Source organism: Drosophila yakuba, chromosome 2L, assembly GCF_016746365.2.
Source record: "Drosophila yakuba strain Tai18E2 chromosome 2L, Prin_Dyak_Tai18E2_2.1, whole genome shotgun sequence".
Classification (NCBI taxonomy): Eukaryota; Metazoa; Arthropoda; class Insecta; order Diptera; family Drosophilidae; genus Drosophila; species Drosophila yakuba.
Genome location: NC_052527.2, coordinates 7,949,353 through 7,970,568, shown reverse-complemented (window position 1 = coordinate 7,970,568; position 21,216 = coordinate 7,949,353). Strand labels below are relative to the sequence as shown.

Below are 21,216 nucleotides of genomic sequence, written 5' to 3'. Positions count from 1 at the left end.
CAGCAATTCTGAGCTTTAAGTTTTCAGTATTAGATATGTATGTGCTACAAAACAGTTGAAAAGATTTAATTTTCAGTGTTTTATAGCTGCCAGGCACTCAAATGTGATGACGCTCAATTATGGGGAGGTTTACGTGCTTTAGTTTGACTCAAATTTAATTACATTGTATTATGGAATTTATATGACATCCAACCGCTCACACATATTCACTTTGACTGGGATCCTCTCCGTCACTTTAGTTCTGGGTTGGCATGGGATTAATTATGATGCGCCCTAACTTGCTCGGTGCTCGGTTTAAATGAAATGTAATAATTTTCGTTGAAGGATTTTAATTTGGAATTTGAACATTGTACACAACATAAATTTCCAGCCCTGTGGATCCCACAGTGAAAGGAATGCGTATGTACGCCTGCCTAACCAGGACATCATAAACTCGGGTTTGCCAGCACTCAGTTTTCAACTAAAATTGCCAGGCAGGTGCGGCTATGGTATTTAATGTCATAGAATATGTATGTTTTTTTTATACTAGAGGCATTTCGTAGCGTTAAGGTGTGCTGAAGCTCGAAGAGGTGTTTTATATAGATAGATAGAAATTATTAAATATTATTTATCAAAGAAAATGGTGTCTTATTCGTTGCAGATTTTATTTTTCGGCTATACATATATTTTCGCGGAAGATTACAAAAATTTATGAAATAAAAATAATGGCATTGATTGGATTTATCTTTGCTGCATGGCGGGTGAGAGGGAATAAGCTTTAAAAACACTTGAATAGGTGTTTATTAACCGAAAAATAAAAATAAAACAAAGAGAATGCTAAGTCGGGTTACTCGACTATCAGATACCCGTCACTCAGCTAGTGGAAGTGCGAAATTTTAGCATTCACAGTTGAAGTGGGCGGGGCAAAAAGCTTTTAAGACATAAAAAAAAACAAATGTACAATACACTTACGCTCTCAGTACATTTTCTTAACATAAAATAAAATGCAGTAAAAAACACAAAGAGCGAAATATTTTCTCTTTGAAGAGAAGAGAACATTTTTTTATCAGCTGATAACATGACGATGACTTTCAGAATGTTTTGACTTAAAAGCTTTCTTGCCTCTTTTCTCTTCAGTCTTAAAAAAGTTCCGACCGAGTGTCGATCTTTTGTCGATTTTTTAATAACAATAATATATAACAATAAATAAATAACAACAAATATATATCAATAAATAAATACGAAAAAATATTTTAAGAAAAACACTGAAAAGGTAGAAAACATGGGACAGAAGACGATCCTGGACTTAAATCAATATGGTTTTTATGAGTTACTCAAACAAATAAAAAAAAATTGTGAAAAAACAAACCCATATGAGACACTGGAAGAAATTAAATACCGTGATTTCATAAATTTTATCGGGAGCTGCAAACAGTTTGAAGTTCTGTTTTATAAGTGGGATAAAGTCTTGTACAGACGATTATTTATACCAAATTTAACTTTCGCGAGTCACGTATACATCCACTTCGATGAACTATACACACGACTTAAGAGCTTGACACCCAAAGTAAAGGAAACCTATTATAAATCCGTATATCTTGCTATTAAAGAGAATGTCAACTTGAAGACTGTGGAGTTGAAATACCACGCAGAAAATTATCACAGTGAGCACATGGAGGTATTTTCATTTTTAATGAATGAGCTTAGGAAAAAGAAGAGTATAGAAGTCTTGAAACTGCATATTCCTGGTGAGTAAAACGAATTAACCATAATACTTATTTATCAGTTATAGCAGCTAAGTGTGGTAAAGATTTAATTATTTATTTAAACATATGGGTATATTGCAAGTCTAGGATGAGTACTGAAATATCTTTACCTTGCGTACCCGACAATTCTGAAATCTAATTATTCCTTTATTCAGTATACACCATCGATGACCTTTCGGGATTCGGAAGCCTCATTGAACTCATTTTACATGTGAGAGTGGACGTTGAAGACTTGTGTAGATGCTGCTCTAATAACCGAAACTTGAGGAAACTTACTGTTCTCAATGACCATATGATGGGAAGGCGATTGGCCGATATCGCACCACATTGCAGTCAAGTGAGACGATTTACATTTTTGATGAAACCCGAATGCGATGCCTTAGAATATGCACCACTGGCCAAAATGTCCATGCTGGAACAGTTGAAGATTTGTGGAGTACACGAACCAGGCACCTTAAAGCCACTTTTCCAAGCACTGGCCAATAGACAATCCGAGGCGTTTAGAAAACTATCCATAGATAACGCTCTTTTAAATTTTGAGGACACAACGGCATTATCTCAGATCAAACTGCTAAGGGACTTAAGATGTGGCTTTGTGGACCCGCAAAGTTTTGAGCCCATCTCCAAATTGTTTTACCTAGAATATCTGGAAGTACTTTCAGAACATGATTTTAGAACAATTTCACAGCAAATGTGCAGAATTCTTGAAGATGATCAGTGGAAAAAAAAAATTCTCTTCAAAGACTGCTATATAGATTACAATTCAAAGGGGCATCTGGGCCTTGTTCTTAACAATGTTCATGCCTCAGATTATGGTGGCTTGTTGACGGTTCCACATTTAAAAAGCCTCGAAATTAACGGCGTTTACAAGCCAGGTTCACTTGTAGAACTCTTCAAAATGCTGGATTTGGTTAAATTGCCCAGTCTGACGATAAACACACTGAAACCCTTTACGAGTGATTATGAAATCCTTGTTGAAAAGGGCTGGAAGTTAAGAAGCCAAATCGTACCGACGATCAATGCAGAGGAAACATTAGCATTGTCGACCTGCAGGGAATTAAAGAATTTAGTTTGTGGCTTCTCAGATACCACGAACATCCATCTTCTGCAAAACCTCATAGAACTTAAAGAGCTGGTCGTTACCACTAAACCATCGAATGGCTCATTACGGGCTCTGTTCAGCGCTTTGGCGTCTGAGGATGTGTCATGCCTTCAATCTTTCCGGCTCTCATCAGGAACAATCGATTCTCTGGAGGCTGAGGAGTTGTCTCGAATAAAGTCTTTAAAGAAAGTGGAATGCGGGTTTGTAGATCCTCGGGACATCGAGAAATTTTCGGACCTCGCTTCAGAAAGCCTTGAAGAACTTATAATTACTTCAAGCCAAAATTTCCACGAAACGTCACATGGTATCTTAAAAGTTTTACAGTCCTCAGAAAAGAAAATCTGCTTTTCCACCAAAGACATATTAATAAACGCAGATCGCAGAGTTAAGTTCATTGGCCTACAAATGAGTATTTTTGAAAGTTACACGGACGATACCTTGCTGGTTCCCATAGCTAGTGTGAAATGGGTGGAACACCTTCGAATAACTCTGAAACGAGGCAGCTTAAGCTATTTTTTTAACTCTCTGTCTTTAACCAATAACCATCTCAAGAAAATTGAAGTATTCGGTGGTTCTCTTGGACTTCACGAGACGCAGGAATTGGTCAATTTGAGATCTTTAAAGGAACTTCATGGCACATTTACCAACTCAAGAAGCTTCGAACATTTGCGACACTTAGTCTATATCGGAATTGGTGGTAAACGATTTCCAGAGAATATGGTTGACATTTTTGATTCCATTGAAGAAGAGCTCACCATAAGTGTAATGAAAAGAGAAATAAGTTATAACAACAAAACTGGTCGGCTAACACTTTGTGACGTACTTTCATTGGATTTTTCCATTGTGTCCACAAATATTGCTTCATTAGCTTGTCTCAAGGACTTAAAGTCCGTTCGCATTGTTGGGAACTATTATGGGAGATCACTGCAACTATTTTTGGCCAATCTAGCCTCTAAACAAACTCTTCAGGAAGTGATCGTTGAATCTGAGAAGGATGAAATGGAGTCCAGCGTTTTAACACTCAGCTCAATTGAGTTAGAAGAAGTGACAGCAATGAAGTCTCTGAGAACTCTAAAATGTGGATTCGATATTCCGGAGGATCTTGAAATGCTGTCTACTTTACCAGAGCTGACTTGCCTTGTGATTGGCTTAAATAAAGTAGATGTTTTAAAGAGCCTTCTAGGGAAAATCTCTTTAAATAATTTCTCAGTTCCAAACCAATTGCCAAGCGAGGGAATAATTTCATTCGAAATTCGGCCCCAACAAATATTCATTAATGAGCTTATAATATCAAAGAATAAAGGTGATACTTACCTTGTCGGATTTTTACAATTTTTGAATTTGGCAAGCGGATCGATGCTAAAAAAACTGATCATCAAAGGCTCGCCAATTGAGCAAAGGGAAGCAGATGAAATTTCAAAAATGGAGTCACTGCAGAAGCTCTATTACAGATTTTCTGACTTACAAGACATCAAAAGTCTTTTGAAACTATCTGAATTGACAACACTTATAATAGGGTGCCGAAGTGCGCCTATGATGAATACAGCAGAGTATGAGGAGAAAACTTTAATGTCGCGAGTACCAGATCACATTTTACAAGAACTTATGCCATCATATTTTAAAGGATCCAAGGCAGTTGCTTATCATTTGGACCGCCAAAGATTGGTGATTGAGTTGCCACGTGAAGTATATTCCCTAAAAGCTATATTTGATCCTATGCCAGAGGGATACATACACACTCTCCAGGAGCTGGTCATTACATACAGATATCTAGACATAGAAGAGGTTAAAAGTATAACGCAAATCGTATCATTAAGAAAACTAAGATGCGGATTTGGGCGTGCCATTAGTTTTTCCCATTTGCGCAGTCTTACAAATCTCGAATGCTTGGAAATCAAGTCGTATCCTCAATTCACGGAAATATATGATCATCTTGTGACGTCTCTTCAAGAATGTCGAAATCTTCAATCCATTGACTTGCATTTCAATTCTCGTGTGCAGTTAATCAGCTGCGATTTTGTGGAGCGAGCAATCCAAGCTCTGAAATTAGCCAGAGATCCAAAGGTTCGAAGTCCGTTGAGGTTAAGCTGTTTTGTTAGTCTAGTTTTCATTGAACCGGTAAGAAAAGTTGTGAGTTATGTTTGCGTAATTGATTAAATTACCTACTTTTCTTGCAGAATGTTTTCATTGATGAAGAGTTTTTGAACCTGTCCATTAATAAATTGCAGAAAGATGAGTTCTTGTGGATATATTATGAAACGAAACCCTATGACTGACGTTATATATATGAATAATAATTTGGCTGGTACTTTTTATTTTAGAATCATACCTTATTTATAGCTAACTTTATTTCTTTTGAAACTTTCCATTGCAACTATGTATGTGCCGTAGTACTTAGATGCAAGCTCCGAGTTGTGTTAATGAACATGGCGCAAAAATAAAAACTTAGGCACATTTCCAGCAAACTCAGCAATAAATGGCATAATGAAGGAATTAATGAGTGGACGAGGGCCAGCGCAAACCGAATGGGGAAAAACTGGAGAAGCAGCAGCGAGGACGAACTTATGCAAATGCAAATGAAAATTAATTTAATCCGCAGTACGAGTAAATTTTCCATTTTAATTTAATTACATGGACACTGCCTACGTGAGCGACAGCTAACCAAAAGCAAAAAAAAAACAAAAAAAAAACAAAAAAGGCAAGGAAATCAAATAAAAAACGGACACTTTCAAGCAACCATTTTTCCCTCCAACTGAGTTTCCTTTTTTTTTGGGATGGGTGGGTGAGTGGGCGGTGTCCCAACTATGAAATGCTCGTGTGTCCACTTAAAGCCAATTGGGTAATTATTTTAAGCCACAAAGTTCATTTGGCCTAGATGTGGAAATTATGAAGGTTTCGGTCCTTGGGCTGGGCATTTAATTGGGGCGATTTTCCAGAGTCCTTGCTTATGAAATTAAAATGCAATTTTCATTAAGTCGGCGCATTCCCTCAACTCCGTTCGCTGTTCGCCGTTCGCCTTATTTAATTATCCATTCCGCCTACAAGGGCTCCTCGCTAATAGCGAAATAAGCTCGGATCGGACAGGCAAAAAGAAATGAGGCAGTCAGACAGTCGGACAGTTGGACAGTCGGAAAATAGAAGGGACATTCATTGCCAATGGGCAGATGAGGAGCAAGTCAAAATAACAAATTAATTAGCAAAAAAGCAATTATTCCTTCCTGCGTTCTATGCGCTTTCGAATCCATTTGCCATGAGCACAATTGAATGGCAAATTACATTTCGTATTAAGTCGAAACGAAGACAATCATTTGAACTGTCTGCCTAAAAAAAAAATAGTAACACATAACAATTTTGTAAGTTTATTTCACTGTGTAGCACAAAACACACATGGTTTCAATATTTTAAATACCATAACATTCTTAAGCAACTTGTAAGTACATTCATTGAGTTTAGTTTTCTATTTTAAAAACTCACTGAAATAAATACGCAATATATTTTCGGAACTAATAAACATTACCAAGTTAATTTAGCTAACTTCTTATATTTTATTGAAAGAACTTGCCATACCCCACGCCAAAGGAAAAGGCAATTAAGGTGAATCGTTGACCACCCCTTTTCGTCAACCAAGGGTTGATCTACTAACAGCAACATAAGCATAAACAGATTAGAGGACACACAACATTTTCCACTTTTTATGGTCTTATATACGAGTATACATAGAAACCCATTCCATTCGCCATCCTTCCCCACAACACGGCACATTCCAGCTGGACATTGGGGCACATTGCAAAGTGGTAGCGACATTACGAGTATGTAAGAAAAATGCTAAATAAGCGCTTAATGCATAATCTGCAGCGAGGCATTACACACACAAAAAGCAGGGATAACTGCTGCGCCGTCACACGAACCCCAATTCCTACCCCCATCCCCATTCCCATTCCCATCCCCATCCCCGCCCATTGACCATCCCCCAATCCCAATCCTCTGACAACGGCTTGGTCTGCCGCCGGACTGGCCGGACCAGATATGGCCATAATGTATGACTGCCATTTTATATGCGCCTTTGAAAAATGTGCTGACACTTTGAGCCGAAGCAGGAGCCCTACACTGGAACAAAAAAAGTACGAGCACTACGGAAGTAGTATGTACTTTACATATATTAAATAATATTATTATCTAGTTACCTTTTCTTTGTGCTGCGCAAAGAAAGTGAGCACATCTTTGTGCACATACAAAGTTGGCTCGGCTTTTTTTTCCAGTGTCTTCGAAGCCAAAGATGGGGGATGGACTGGAGCTGGAGCTGTAGCTGGAGCTGGAGCTGGAGAGAAGGCTGGACAGCAGAATGATGGCGCTGGTGCGAAAGGGTTGACCCCAACGCAATTGACCACGTGTGCGTGTCCATTTGGGGGCGGTCAGCCTTAGCCTCGCTGTTGTGTTGTATGTATATGTTGTGTATTTTTTGTTTTTGGAATGGAGGGTGGGGCGAAATCCTTTTATCATTTAAATGGCATATGGCAAAAGGCAGTTTTTATTTTTATAATCCCAGCGAGCAAACAGCCAAGGAGCGGGCTCCAAAACCCGGACAAGACATCACGGAAGTGGCGATGTCGGGAACAAATCACACGAAATTTGTAAATGTCCATTGTCAAGCGGTTGCGACGACGGTCTCACCTCGCAGCCAACTTTTTCACTACCACCCACGCCAATGTCTTCCTGCTCAGTCCATTTATTAATTTGCCTCGAATAACTTTGCAGCCCCCCCTTGTGAGGCGAACGTAATCCCTTCTCAGGCACTCACCCCGTGGATTTTGCGTTTTTCAATAAGGCGAAAGGAACAATTTGCCGCACAGCAGGTGGAAATTGCCAACAGCCAAGAGCCAACAACCGGATTGCGGGTGGAAGTAGGTGGTCGAGGATGTGGAAGGATGTGGAAGGATGTGGCAGGATTCGCCACCCGTGGCGAAGATTTTGTGTCACTTTCTGGCGTAATTTTAGACCGACTTTGATTGGCGACCATTAAAAATTTCACTCGTGTCCCGCCAGTCATGTGATTGATGGCCCGAACGTGATCTATGCCCAATAACCTAACTAAAGTTTTATGAATTTTAATGAAAAGTTACGGCCAGCTGGCGTCGGCGGTAGTGGACACCTTTTACTAAGGATTACAGAGTGACGATGGACTTTAGTTTTCCTGGACGGCTTCAAATAAATGAATTGCTTCGATTTTTTATGGTAGTTTCTCTATTGGTTATATGGTTTTAAATGGGTGTAAGAAACTTACTTTTGCGTTTCTTGAGCTTTGGCATTTCTTAGAATTTTTTTACAGCATAAGATTGATTATTAATATTAAACAAACTTAAGTGTTTTATAGCGCTTTTGATAAGTAGACAAGTAGTGTGATTAAGATTTCCTTATCTAATTTGCTGTTTGGACAAAAAGTATGCTATACAAATCCCAGCGCAGTGAGTTATTAGCAATGGCAATTTACTTGAACATATTTTGGGGCAGCACAAAGTTTTTGTATCCTTGCATACCGTGCAGGGTGTACCAACTTATTTTAATAAAACATATCCAATTAGTTACGTTTACTCATCTGAACGGGAATTTAACTTTAGCTAATGACAGGCATTAAGCGCGCCAATCGTAAATCAAAATCTGCGCCCTTGACCGCCCACTTTGTGTAACCCAAACATTGCCAATGGTCCGTATGATGTGCTATGGCTATGGCTAACCCTTCCACCCCTTTCAAAATTACAGCACTAAAATATCAAAACAGATGCGGCAACAGACAGGGAATCCTTGTCATGTTCGTGTGTTGGAGTCCTTCCAGTCCTTCCACCTTCCTTGACATCGCCCTGACTAATGATGTGCCAACAAATTTAACGCAACCGGTTACCCGCTCACAGATAACACCCATAACTGACTTGACTCGACTTGACTCAATAAAAAAGATGACAAAGCGCCCAATTCACTTAACAAATTTGACAATGGAAATCATATGTCATCATTATTAACAGTGAGATGATTCCATTTTCCGGCACAACGGCCGCACATATGGCCCGCTTCCACTTCGTGAAACTAAGCGGATAATTTCGAAATAATATCATAATCATAAGCGCAGGGGTTGAATGTGCGAGAAATCCGAATTTCAAAATCCAAAATCCAAAACCACCACCGCGGCTTTGGATGGGTGGTGCGTAAGTCAACCTGCTGGCTGCGTTCAAAGCTGCGCACTTCCCATTCCATTTCCACATCCACTTCCAAACCTTCCGGAATGGGCTCTAAAATCTCCACAATGAAAAGGGAAATTATGGTAAGCGAGAAATGAAAATGAAAATGAAAATATGTCAAAAGGACAGCTTCCACATTCCCCCTTTTGCATATTAAATTAAAATAATGAAATTTTGAAACGCTTTCGAGATCTCTAGTGGCGATGCTGTTGTTTACATTGTACGGCAATAAAGGAGCGAGCTCCGGGTACGGAATGAAAGGGGACTCCGGGTCCACAGCCGGACGGAACGACACCCCATAAGTCGCACATAAAACAAAGCAATTGGAAAATTATGCACTTGTCCTTTAGCCACCGCCTCATCATCTCGTCGCCGCCCAGAAGTATGCTTTTAATAATCAGCAAAGTGTTCCGGATAACTGAGGGTTGGCCAACCAACTTTCCTCTTCCCTTTATGGATGGCGGGTGGAGGGGCGTTGGTTGTGGGCGTGGTTGGTCTGGACCCGGGGGCAGTTTGCCATTTGGGCTGGCACATTTGCATAAAATGGGAAAATATGTGAGTGCGCATTAAAATGTACAAGAAGTGAGCAAAGTTCCGGCTTAAGGGCGGTGTGGAAAGGGGAAAGGCATTCGATGCCAGAGATTAGATAAGATGCGAGAAGATGACTTTTGGGTCTTTGAGGGAAGCACCTTTTCTATGGGACTAGGTGTTTTTTCAAACTAGCTGGCTCTCAGTTAACTATCTGTAAACTAACTGATAGTTTGCTTACTTCATTAGTACAGTGAAAACTATAGCCAATAGTAGTAACTGGATTATCGAAGTTTCATATATTTTAAAATTCAATAGAGCTACCAAATAAAGTTCAGTACCGAAGGCAGAGGAAATGTGGCTCAGATGATTGAGTTTTCATAATGCCCGTCATTAGATTCAATTTTTAAAACCATCTGGGATATATACACATTTGGCTTATGAACCGTTTTTTGCGGACCTCTCGCATCGACCTATCATTTGATTAACTTAAGGTCTGAAATTATTCCATTAGCACATGAGGGCGGCGCCGAGCCTTCGGCCAAAACATGACGAGCGGGAATGGAAACCGCCCCAAATCTACACTTGCTGGAATTCCCAAATGTCTACTTTTCAATGCGCTTAGCATTTTTAAGCTGCTTTTAATAAATTCGACACAAAATTGAATTGTCATAACGGTCTGTACTCGCTGTCCTGGCACTTGTCCTTTTGACACCATCCCTTATCCTTGGCAGGGGAGTCCAGAAATGGGAATGGGAATGGGCAACGTGTGCGACACTCACTTAAAAAGTGATTCATGGACACAGTCACCCCGGTAAGTGTGTTAACAGCAAGGACCTGGGGCAATTTTCAGCCTCCCTGCCTCTTTTGTGTTTGTTTTTTTTTTCGGAAACAGTTTCAGCAAATTTTAAAACATTAACATGTATGAAAACATTGAAAAAGTTTGTTTTTGAAATGAAATTCCTTATTTGTACATTTGGGTTTGTTGTGTTAGGTTGCGTTTAAAAACTACGATTTTTACTAACGTTTTTGAGCTTTCTAAACTTTTTCTAAATATTTAACTAAATATTACTATTTTCGTATAATGGTTAAAATGATATTCCAAGCTTTGTGCTAGCACTTGTTTTATTTAGGCGAACAAAAATGAAAACAATTTGCTAAACATGTTGCAATTGCTTCGCTTATCTCTCTGACATAACATACTCAACTAAAACCAATGTAAATCGTCGTTGTGTTATCAACCCAGAAAACCGTACTTAAACTTTATGCTCTTAAAGCCAACTTCATTTGCCTATCTTGGCCAAACCGCAACGCAGTTTTGCGCATAAATTCAAAGCCTTGCTTACGATGAGTGCGCATTGAATATGATATGCTTGGCTATATTATTCATGTGAATAATAAATATGTAAACGCTCCGATTTCCACCTTGCCTTGGGGTTTTATCACACTTCCACCTCTTTTGGGGTTTCGTGTCTGAGTGGGCGGGGTCAAGGGGCGGTTGTAAATTTATGCATTCAAGTCATAAACAAGGGGCAACATTTTATTGTTATTTCTCATAATCAAGTGGCGACAGAAACGTGCGCCCGGGAAATGCGTGAGTGCGGCATTTACAGGAAAAACGATAAAATTATGAAAATTTTATGTCGCACAGCGACAGCGTGAATGGAGCTGAGTTGGAGGCCCTGGCATATATGGAGCGAACTCAATGAACATGTCATAAGCGGGACTCGATCCCATTCCCATTCCCATTCCCACTCCATACCCATACCCATAGCCGTACCCAATCCCATTTCCATTCCCACTCCGCAACTGAACACGTTCGACGACAGTTGGACTTGTTGTTCCAGGAATCACAGCTCGGCACACGCGTGCCACAAATTGTGGCCGAGATGGTGAGTACACTGCGGATAAAACCTATCATTAAAGAAGCAATGGTTATTCATCAAAAAACTGCATAATGTATTCAGCATCAATGATTAGTAGGTAACCAAAAGTATGTTTAACTTCTAGTATCAAAAGAGCTTTTGATTAACTGACCTTGAATGATTTTCCTGCTTAATTTACTTTTCAGTGCAAAAGGTGTACTGCCAAAGGGCTCATATGTCTCGTAAAAGAAAATATGATGTCGACTATCGCTACCCGTAAATCACAGGAAGGCAATGGGGTAGCATTAAAATGACATTGCCGTACGAAAAATTAAAATGAAATTACATAAAGCAAACAAGTCACTCAGAAAGAAATAAAATCCCAGCTCCAATAATTAGAATTCAGAGGCCAAAGTAAGCCAAGCCACGCGGAGTTGGGCCCCCTACCAACACCTAGCTGAAATTCCTTAATCGAATTTGCATTAAGCGATGAGCAGCTAATAATCTGTAAACCGAATTAAAAACCGCTTCAGGGGCGTCCAAGAGAAAAACCCAAAGCAGAACCGCCGACCCCAAGGGTCGAGTCAGCCAAAAAAATGAAAAATGAAAGAAATGCCAAAAAGATTAGCTCGGCAGCGGGGCTGGGGAAAATGCTCCAGAATGGGCTGGAAAATATTTCCGGCAAATTAAAGCTAATGAAAGTGCCCTCCACTCCAAGTGCTTCAAGGCAGCCACCTTAAGAAAAACTCACAGCCATAATTCATGAGCCGACTGCTACTGTTTTGGGTGGTGGTAACGCCCACTTCGCCGCCCCCTTTGGAGTACGCTGAAAAATTCACGACCCCCCAAACGCTGGGCTAATGATAATGATAACAAACATGCCTCAAGTTCCCGAGTCAGAAACTTTTTGACAAGCCGCCCTCCACGGCCAACCGCCACGACCTTCGCAGGATATATTTCCATATAATTCATTCCAGGACAGGCCCATCCCAGGCCCATCCATCCATTTTGAAAATGTGAATTCTTGCGCATCATCATTGTTTGATGGCTCGTGCTTTATATATTCGTATACACACGCCGGCGAAAACTTTATTTTTCATTTTGCTTAGCATTTTGGGGCGAAACTTCGGGGGTTGCCAGTCGACTTTTCATTTTCTCGCTGGAAAATCGCCTGATAAATTTGGGTCGAAATCGTTATAAGCGTTGTGCTCCATCGCAGGCCCATTAATTTTTCGCCTCCTGCCTTCAAAAGGTACAAGTACAATGCAATAATGTACCAGTGCTTGTACATCTCAAGTTTCAACTTAATAAATCTAGCCAATGAAGAACGAAACCAAATTGATGATGCCAAAGTTTATTTGCTTTGTGTTCTAACACATAAATATATCATGGAAATTCTTTATAAAATTAAATTATATTTTAAAGTGATATATGCCTACTTCCGCTCACTTATCCGCATCCACATTAAACAACCGAATCGATTTTTAATTGATTCCTTTTTAGTTTGATTTCGCAATTGAATTCATATTACATAAATCGACTGGCAATCAAGCCAAAATAAATTATTAATTAATAAGTGAGTGCACAAATCGAGCGAGCGACTCAAAATTCGAAACGCGACCAAACGAACCGACTTTGTGCTGCATCGAAAAAGGCCTGAAAAAAGCCTAATTAAAAATTAGTGCAGTTTTTAATTAAGAGAAATACGAAAATGAGACTTCATAACCAGTTGCCAAATGCGGCGCAATAAAGCAAAAACAGAGATTAAATAAATAAGCAGAAAGCGTGCAAAAAAAGGAAAACCACACAAAAAAACGCAGCAAAAAAAAATTGGCAAAAATTGAACTGAATACCGAGGCGACACATAAAGGCATAAGCGGCGAAATCAGTTAAAATAAAAAACAGCAATACGGCAAAACAGCAACAACCAGCCAGAACATAACGCGTTGACAAAACGCTGTCCGCTGCCATTTATGAAACCCATGTTGACATGCGCCGGGCACAGGCTGCAGCAGCTGCAGCTGCAACTGCAACGCACAGTGGGGCAAGTCAGTAATACTCATGACTTATGGCTAACAACTAAAATGTATTCCATTCTTTTTCCACTGAAACAGTTATTTGTTTAATCCTAAGACGTGATATTAACTGCAGAACATATGTCAACCAATATTGGATGTTTATCTTGGATGTTTATATTTTGTTTGAAAGTATGTCTCAAAAATTGTGAATTGTATATTTAAATAAGGTTGTATAACCTTGAAATATTATATTATATTATATATTATCATATTATATTATATATATTATATTATAGTATATTTTATTTATTATATAGTATTTATTACTTTTTTTATTTTTTGAAATGCAGAGGTATGTATAATTAGTCTAGATCTTAAGCCACTGTGCAACGTCAGCGATTGCTATAATTTCTGAGCGACTCTGTCCGCCGTTTTGGTCATCAGCGGCATTCTTGCCGCTTGCCGCCGACTGCCGACCGCCGACCGCCGCCGCCTTATGGTCATGCGCTGCGCCAGCCCGCTCCAAATTCTGTGCAGCGGCGGCGGGCGGCGGAACGTGCCATAAATTGGCCAAATCAAATGCCGCTGGCCAAGCCGCCGCCCCACTGAAAAGGGGCGAAGGGGGAAGGGGAAGGGAATGGATGGTCAGCTGGCAAAGGCAACTGCCGCTCTTACAGCCGCCCAGTTGAGTTGGTGTTTCTGTGTGGTCGGCGGCATCAAGTCGCGATGCGTTGCACTGGTCAACTGATTGAAAGGAAATGCGTTGGGAAAAAGGAGTTGAAACCATATAAAGAAAATATTCTGAAATATAAAAGCTGATTTGTATTTGTGCTCATTAACTTGGCATCACTTAATTTCATTTTCATCAGTAATCTTGGTATTGTTTACTTTATTCTTCCAAGTGTACCATTAGTGTCAACGTAAAGGCTTTCCATTCAGTACCAGTATTTTTGCACTGACCAAAGGCAACAGAAAGGGTGATACGCACCTCTTATTCGCCTATTATTCCCTTACCATCCTTTTTTCAAAAGATCCCTGAAGTGCTAATCAGAAGTCGCGGACTGTGTCACTTTACCTAAGTTAAATGCCTATTTAAAATACCAAAAGCACGCAACAAATATTACAAATTAAGCAAAATTACTCGGTTCAAATTTGGAAATGAGCCGTCATTTGTTTAATGACAGGTCACAACAGCGAAGAAAACAAAAAAAAAGTTGAAAAAATCAAACAGCAGCTAACAAATTGATTGACGGCTGTCGGTCAGAAATGGAAATGCCACTGCAACTGGCTGAGTTCAGTGGGGTGCGGATGGCGTGACAATATTGACATAGTTGCGATCACAATGGCATCTTGTGAGCTGTCCATTGGGATATATCATATATATATATATGTATGTATATATAAGTAACACACGACAGATCGCACTGATGCAAAGTCGCTGGCGTTTTGCACTGATTTGACTTTATTGAATTAGGCAACGGCAGCGATCGCTAGGCAGCTTGGCTATAAATCAAAAACGAGTTCAAAATTTGTGTCACCTCAGCGTCCAAAACAGCATCTTGGCATCGATTGCCTCGTACGTGATCATTTTATTGAGCACATTTGACTATTATTAGGGAAATTTAACACATGACGCACTAAATACAGATCGCCGATTGGCGACATGGACATGTGTACGGCGGCTTTTCAGTATTTATGGCAACATGATTTATATCGCGCGAAATCCAAACAAGCGTATTGCGCATACGCAGCGTTGCCGCAATGCGACAAATTTGGTTAAATTACGCGAGTGCAGCCGTAGAACGTGCTGCTGCAAAAGTCGTGATTGCATATCTCTCAGATATAGATACACTTATGTACGTTTCAAAAATCTACCACTTCGTTAGCCACTCACAACGACGCCCACAACTCAAAGTGCGACTGCGAACAACGGAAGTTGGCATCTTTACGGCCTAATGCTCGTTTAGACAGCATTTTGGCAGCGGCTAATCGACTAATCGAATAAAACAAGCCATATCTCTCCCGGCGTGCATACCATTAAAACTCGGCTCAGAGGTCTGGCTAAATCACAAATCGGATACTCACCACCAATGAAGACTCGATTGGTGTTCGTTTTGTCATTCAAATCGCCTTCTATGGGCCATTTGCATTTTGTTCGTTGCGGTGTTCCTCTGTTTCATTTGCGTTTTCGTATTTTTATGAGTGCTATAAAAATTTGCGTGATGGATACACAAAAGCGATTAGCTTATTTTTAATGTTTCAATTTTTGTATTGCCTTTTACGTATTTATTTGATCATTCTCGCATTTAATGCATGCCATTTCTGGTCATAATATTTCTTTGTTTTCCGAATACGAATGAATTAAATTGCCTTTTATTTTGGCCTTTTAATTTGGTTTTCTGTTTTGTCTTTTACAAAAATGTTTATTAATTTAATCCATGGATTAAATTTCCTAATTCGCTGATGAATTTCCAAACACGATTTATAGCAAAACTTTGTGTGAAATATGTATTTAAGTATTTATTTAAAAGCTTAATTTTGGTGTTTAACAAATTGGAAGGTAATTTAGGAGCCTTTTTTATACAGATATATACCTGAATACCTGATACAAGAAGTCAACCTTATAATTAGTCAAAAATACATTTGTAATTGAATTTGTATACCTTCAAGATCAAGTGCCTCGTATATTAATATATTTTATTTTATCAACAATGCCTCTTAACTACTTTTTCTGTGACCATACCTTGGATTAAAGTTAAAGGGAGCTTAAAGAAAATGTAGCAGGTGATCACTGGAGCGCAGCCACCCACCGTTCTTCCTGGGATTGGGTCCATTGGAATCAAGATAAATCCGTCAGGCGAGGAACTGTGTTTCGTCCCCAAGTTATCCTTTCTGGCTTTTGCGCCAGACAATGGCGTCTGCGAGGAAATTAATTTTAATTGCCGGAGGTGCGTGCGCAGAGCGCATTGCAATAATTGGCAAAGGCCAGGTCCTGGCGCAGGACACCACGACACCAGGACACCGGGATACCAGACAAGGAAAGATGACACTTGAGACGCCCAGACTCGGACTCGGACTCGGACTCGAATCCGGAGTTGGACATAATTTACGGCTGCAGTGGACGATTGCTGAATGGAAGTTGCTAAATAATTTAAAAACTTTTCTGCATTCGCTGCATAATTGAATTAGCGGCGACGGCGGCGGCGGTGGGGCTCAAAACAAGTGTCAAAGCGGAAACGGAAGTGGCGCGAAGAAGTAGCTGACGGGCCAAGAAGATTTCTATAAGAATTTGATTTGCCTTGGCCAGGGCCAAAGGAAAAGCAACCACTTGCAGGGGGCGTGGCGGTGGGCAATCGGGGCTAACCACAAGGTTTTTCAAACTTTACTCATTTTCAAAATTACAATGTTGCCGCAAGCGTGCCGCTCACCGCAGCAGCTGGAAAATAGCTGGAAAAATCTAAACGTAAGAAAAGTCAATGGGCGAAGTTGGCAACGCGGCGCCAGCTTCTTTGATGATGACAAAGCGGCAGGAGATAACGGGCCAGGCCAAAGGATGCGGAGCCACTTCCTCAACCACCTAGCCCCTTACACTTACACCCTTACACTCACAGAAATAAAGATATATTTACTTTTTCAAATCATTTTTATACCAACTACTAACTTCTATATATGTATAATAATAAGTCGATAAATGAATAAATTCAATTAAAATTTACCATATAACCAAAATAATATTAAGTAACTTATTAAGAATATTTATGTTTTCGCAAAAGTTGCATATTCTTTTTTAGTTTCCCTAAATAAATAAATAGTCGGTATTAGTTTTGGCGAGTGTCCTCATTTCTTAGCAAGTTCATGCTGCTGTTCGTCCTTAGCAGACATTTTTCTGCTGGCAAAACTTTTGTTGGCTCAACCACTTGACGCTCGGTTACCTCAGCATCCTTCCCGTTGGAAAACTGCCTTTGAACAGAAAAATATTGGACGCATTTTCCCGGAAGGCAACGTGGCTTGAAAAGGACGAGGTGGAGTCTGCAACAACGATGAGGACACGGAGGGACACGGAGGAAGCATTCCTTCTTGGTGCTGCGGATGCTGCGGTAAATCAATTTCTGCAAATGAGATTTTTCAATTATAAATCAATTTTCGATTAAAATTACTTTTACGCATCTTCCTTTCAAGTTACGCAGCCCATTCTTTCTCAGCGCGCCTCGCTTTTCCTTTTTCCGGCTTTGCTGGTTGTTGTTGTGCGGTGAAAAGTTTCTGACATGTACGGGGATCTCATCCGGAATCCAAAAGGAAGGGTGTTTTGAAAATATTATGTACGTGTGCTTTGTGGTAAGACGAATCAAACGTTGTGAAGTACTTGAAAGCTTACATGTTCCCGCAGTTCGCAATTATAAGGAGAGTTTGCTTAGTAACTATATATTTTAAATTCGATCAAATCAACTAACCAATTACTGACTCTGACCTCAATATATAGTTTATGTCTATTATAAGTATAGACATAGACAAGAATAGCTGGGATTTTTAGCAACTTCTGCTTCCTGCCCACAATCACACATTTTCACCAGACTAGTAAAATCTCAAAAAAATGAGAAAGAGCCTTAAATTAAGACTGAGACACTTGCAAACCGATGCGAGCTGAGACATTTGATCCGACTTGGGCTTTTGATGTGCGGAGCGAGGACGATAAACTGGGGCCAAGAATGCAGCTTGCTTTATTTGCGGCTCTTAATTAAATTGTGAATTATGGCCTTCGATTTGCCAATCGCCATAAAGGCCACAAAAATATGACTCGCGATGCGATGCCATGCGATGTGATGTGATGTGTTGAGATGGGCGATGAGTCGATGCGACGATGAGGAAAAGCCGTTCCTGGCCAGAAACTTTCTGCCGGCCATAAACGTGGCAATGGGGCTGGCATAAAATTGAACGACGGCCAGTGCAGCTCCAGTGCAATACGGGCAATCCAAGCAACACCGACCATCCATCCATCAGAGTGACTCGACTCAAGTCGACTCGACTCGACACCGATCGATATTAAATTATAAATAAATGAATGAATGAAGTTTTATGACACTGCCCAGTGGGGGCTGAGGCACGAACTTGGACTCGACTTGTCGCCAAGGCTGCGGGCTTGATGGATCGCGAATGGATCCAGATCCCTTTCTACCACTGAGTTATGAGCATTGGGCCAAAGATAATGATGCCGTTCGATTTTCAATTTCAATTTTGATCGCCGCATGTGGCACAACCGACTTTCGCGTTCGACATTCGTCATAAAGTGGCTGAAAGTCGCTATTTCTGGTTACCAACAATTAATAAATTTCTTACTTGTCGGGCATAATTTGGTAACCAGCTCGAGATTTTTATTGCAGTGCAATCCGGAGTTTGGGATGTTGTAGAGCGAAAATCTCTTCATGATTTTCAGGAAAAAAAGTATGGCGAGTAACGCAGAATTATATTTCAAACAAATGGCAGTTGAAATAACATTTGGTGTTCTCAGAAAAATTAAATTAAAAAATGATTTCAGATTATATGAATTTTAACTATGAGTATGAAACCCTTTACCGTCCAATCGATCAATATGAAAAAGAAGTCCCAAGTTCACAATGTCAAATTTTGAATATGAGTGGCAAGTCCACGATAATGATTGATTTGAGTCAATAAAAAGGAAGTTCCGTAATGGTAGACCGCATTTTGAAAGGGTTATTCGAAAGGCACACGTGCCAAAGGTCAACCGTAATAGCCACTCCCCATTTCCATCCCAAAAATCGAATGAGCAACACACTTGCCTGCCGATCAATCACAATTCCTGTCTCCCTCTCTCACTGTGTTTAGGTTTCTGTTTTCTTTTTTTAAGTTATCCGTTTTTTCCGCTCCCATTTACCTTTTTTGATAAATGTCACACGCCGCGTGTCAGATGCGTTTTCCAGCATCCACGATTCAGCATATAGCATCTCCCACTCTCTCCTCGAGGGGGAAACTGTCGCATTTTCTTGGAATTCTGTGGTGCAGCATTCTCCCAAGGATATGCCCTTACAGGCGGGAAGAGGGGAGAGGGGGTAACGGCGGGGAAAGTGTCCTGGCAGCCGCTTTTGGGGCCTGTCATTGTCCCAGAGCGATTTTTTGTTGCTCGCCTTTTGTGTCGCGCAATGCCAGCACGTGGTTGGTTGTTGGAGGGGATTCCCCCGAACTGGTGCAGATTTTATTTTCCTTTTCTTTTTTTTTGGTGTTTTTTACCGTCAAGCAAGCCTTTAATTTATGCAGCCCTGGGGAGGTTTTGATTTTCAGACGATTCGTAGATGGAGCCGTGCTCAACAATTGCCTCTAATTGTGGAATGGGGCTGTTGAGGAAATTCGGAGGGCGATACGAAACTGTAATTGAGATCAGTGAGAGTGGAATTTCAGCAGATACCCAGGGTGTCATAAAAAAAGTCTTAAGCATAGGCTGGCCATTCAATTACGTAAGTTATTTTACAAGTATGGCAATTATCCAGAAATAAATCAAAATGTTAAGGAACTAATCAAATTATAACCAAGTAATGAAAATTGTAACAAGCAAGAAATTGGTGTATATAATCTCTCATATTAAAATGTGTAATATCAAACTAGGATGCTTACAAAAAACCTAAAGTTGCTGTGCATATCCTTAAAGTACTTCATCCACCACGTAACGAAAACCTATTACAGGACAGTCCACAAAATCACTCACCGTTGCAAATCAATAAAAAACGTACAAAAATAATACATTGCCGTCTGTCACATTAGCACATCATTCATAAGGACATGTGCCAATGGTTTTCAAATATGTTTTCCACCAAAGGCCGGAAAAACAACAAGAACAAGAACAAAAAACGATGACGATGACGATGTCGACTTTCCAGGCAAATTCGCAGGCTCGGCGAGATTTGCGTTTGCCAAAATGTCAATAAACACCCGACGGACAAACAGCGGTGATATTGACATTTATTTTTATACATTTTATTTCTCGCTTGCCAATGGGTGCGACTTCACTTTCTTATTTGGTTTCATTTCACATGTCGCAGGCGCGCTGGCAAAATTTTATGCGAATTGGTTTCACATTTTGAAATAGTTTCATAAAAAGCAAATGCCCGGCGCCGGCCACCCACCACACACCTCACACCACCCACCGCCCACCACCCATCAGCCACCTCCCACCCAAAACCCATTTCATTTCCCGGGGTGCCTGCCAATGCGAGTGATTTCCATTTGACATTGATGATGTTTATTTACTTCGGTGAAAATGGAAAATATACAAAATATACATACGCGTATCTACAATAAATGCACTGGCAAAAATGTAAGCTATTGGTTGATAATATAATTCGTTAATAATATAAGATATATATCATTTAATTTATTACACCAATTTTTATGGACAATCGCTTGACTCGTTGTCAAATATATTTTATAAAAAAATTTAAATAGAAATAGAAATGATTCTACATAACGCAACGTTTTTTTCTGTCTGTTGTAAATATTCACGAATTCATATACATACATATTTTTACAGAAACGAACAAGAGTTTGGATTCATAGTTTGCCTTTTAATATGCTGATTTTTTACTGTTTACCGTTTCGCTGCGACTATATTTTGAAATCGGTCAGGTGAAGTCAGTTTGTCGAGTATCCTAAATCCAGGACTTTGGTTTCGATTTCAATTTTTTTTTTGCGCCCTGGGCACATGACAAGTTTGACTCCAGA

General features: G+C 40.0%; 1 protein-coding gene across 2 annotated transcripts; it reads left to right on the top strand.

Moving 5' to 3' along the window:
- The first annotated feature begins 1,174 nt into the window (after positions 1–1,174).
- LOC26536100 lies at positions 1,175–5,599 on the top strand. Of its 2 annotated transcripts, XM_015199208.2 has the most exons (4): positions 1,175–1,727; positions 1,901–4,965; positions 5,025–5,152; positions 5,239–5,599. In XM_015199208.2, exons 1-3 carry the CDS (start codon positions 1,262–1,264, stop codon positions 5,121–5,123), a joined length of 3,630 nt encoding a protein of 1,209 aa, XP_015054694.1. In that variant the 5' UTR covers positions 1,175–1,261; the 3' UTR covers positions 5,124–5,152; positions 5,239–5,599. The 2 variants fall into 2 exon arrangements, with proteins under 2 accessions (XP_015054694.1, XP_039226944.1); XM_039371010.1 differs by having other exon boundaries at positions 5,025–5,599.
- Positions 5,600–21,216: the final 15,617 nt, after the last annotated feature.

Excerpts from the sequence above, each read along its gene's own strand:
- LOC26536100 (XM_015199208.2), top strand. The coding sequence starts at position 1,262 with ATGGGACAGAAGACGATCCTGGACTTAAATCAATATGGTTTTTATGAG. Across the intron at positions 1,728-1,900 it reads CTTGAAACTGCATATTCCTG|TATACACCATCGATGACCTT; the intron begins GTGAGTAAAACG and ends TCCTTTATTCAG. Across the intron at positions 4,966-5,024 it reads GTCTAGTTTTCATTGAACCG|AATGTTTTCATTGATGAAGA; the intron begins GTAAGAAAAGTT and ends CTTTTCTTGCAG.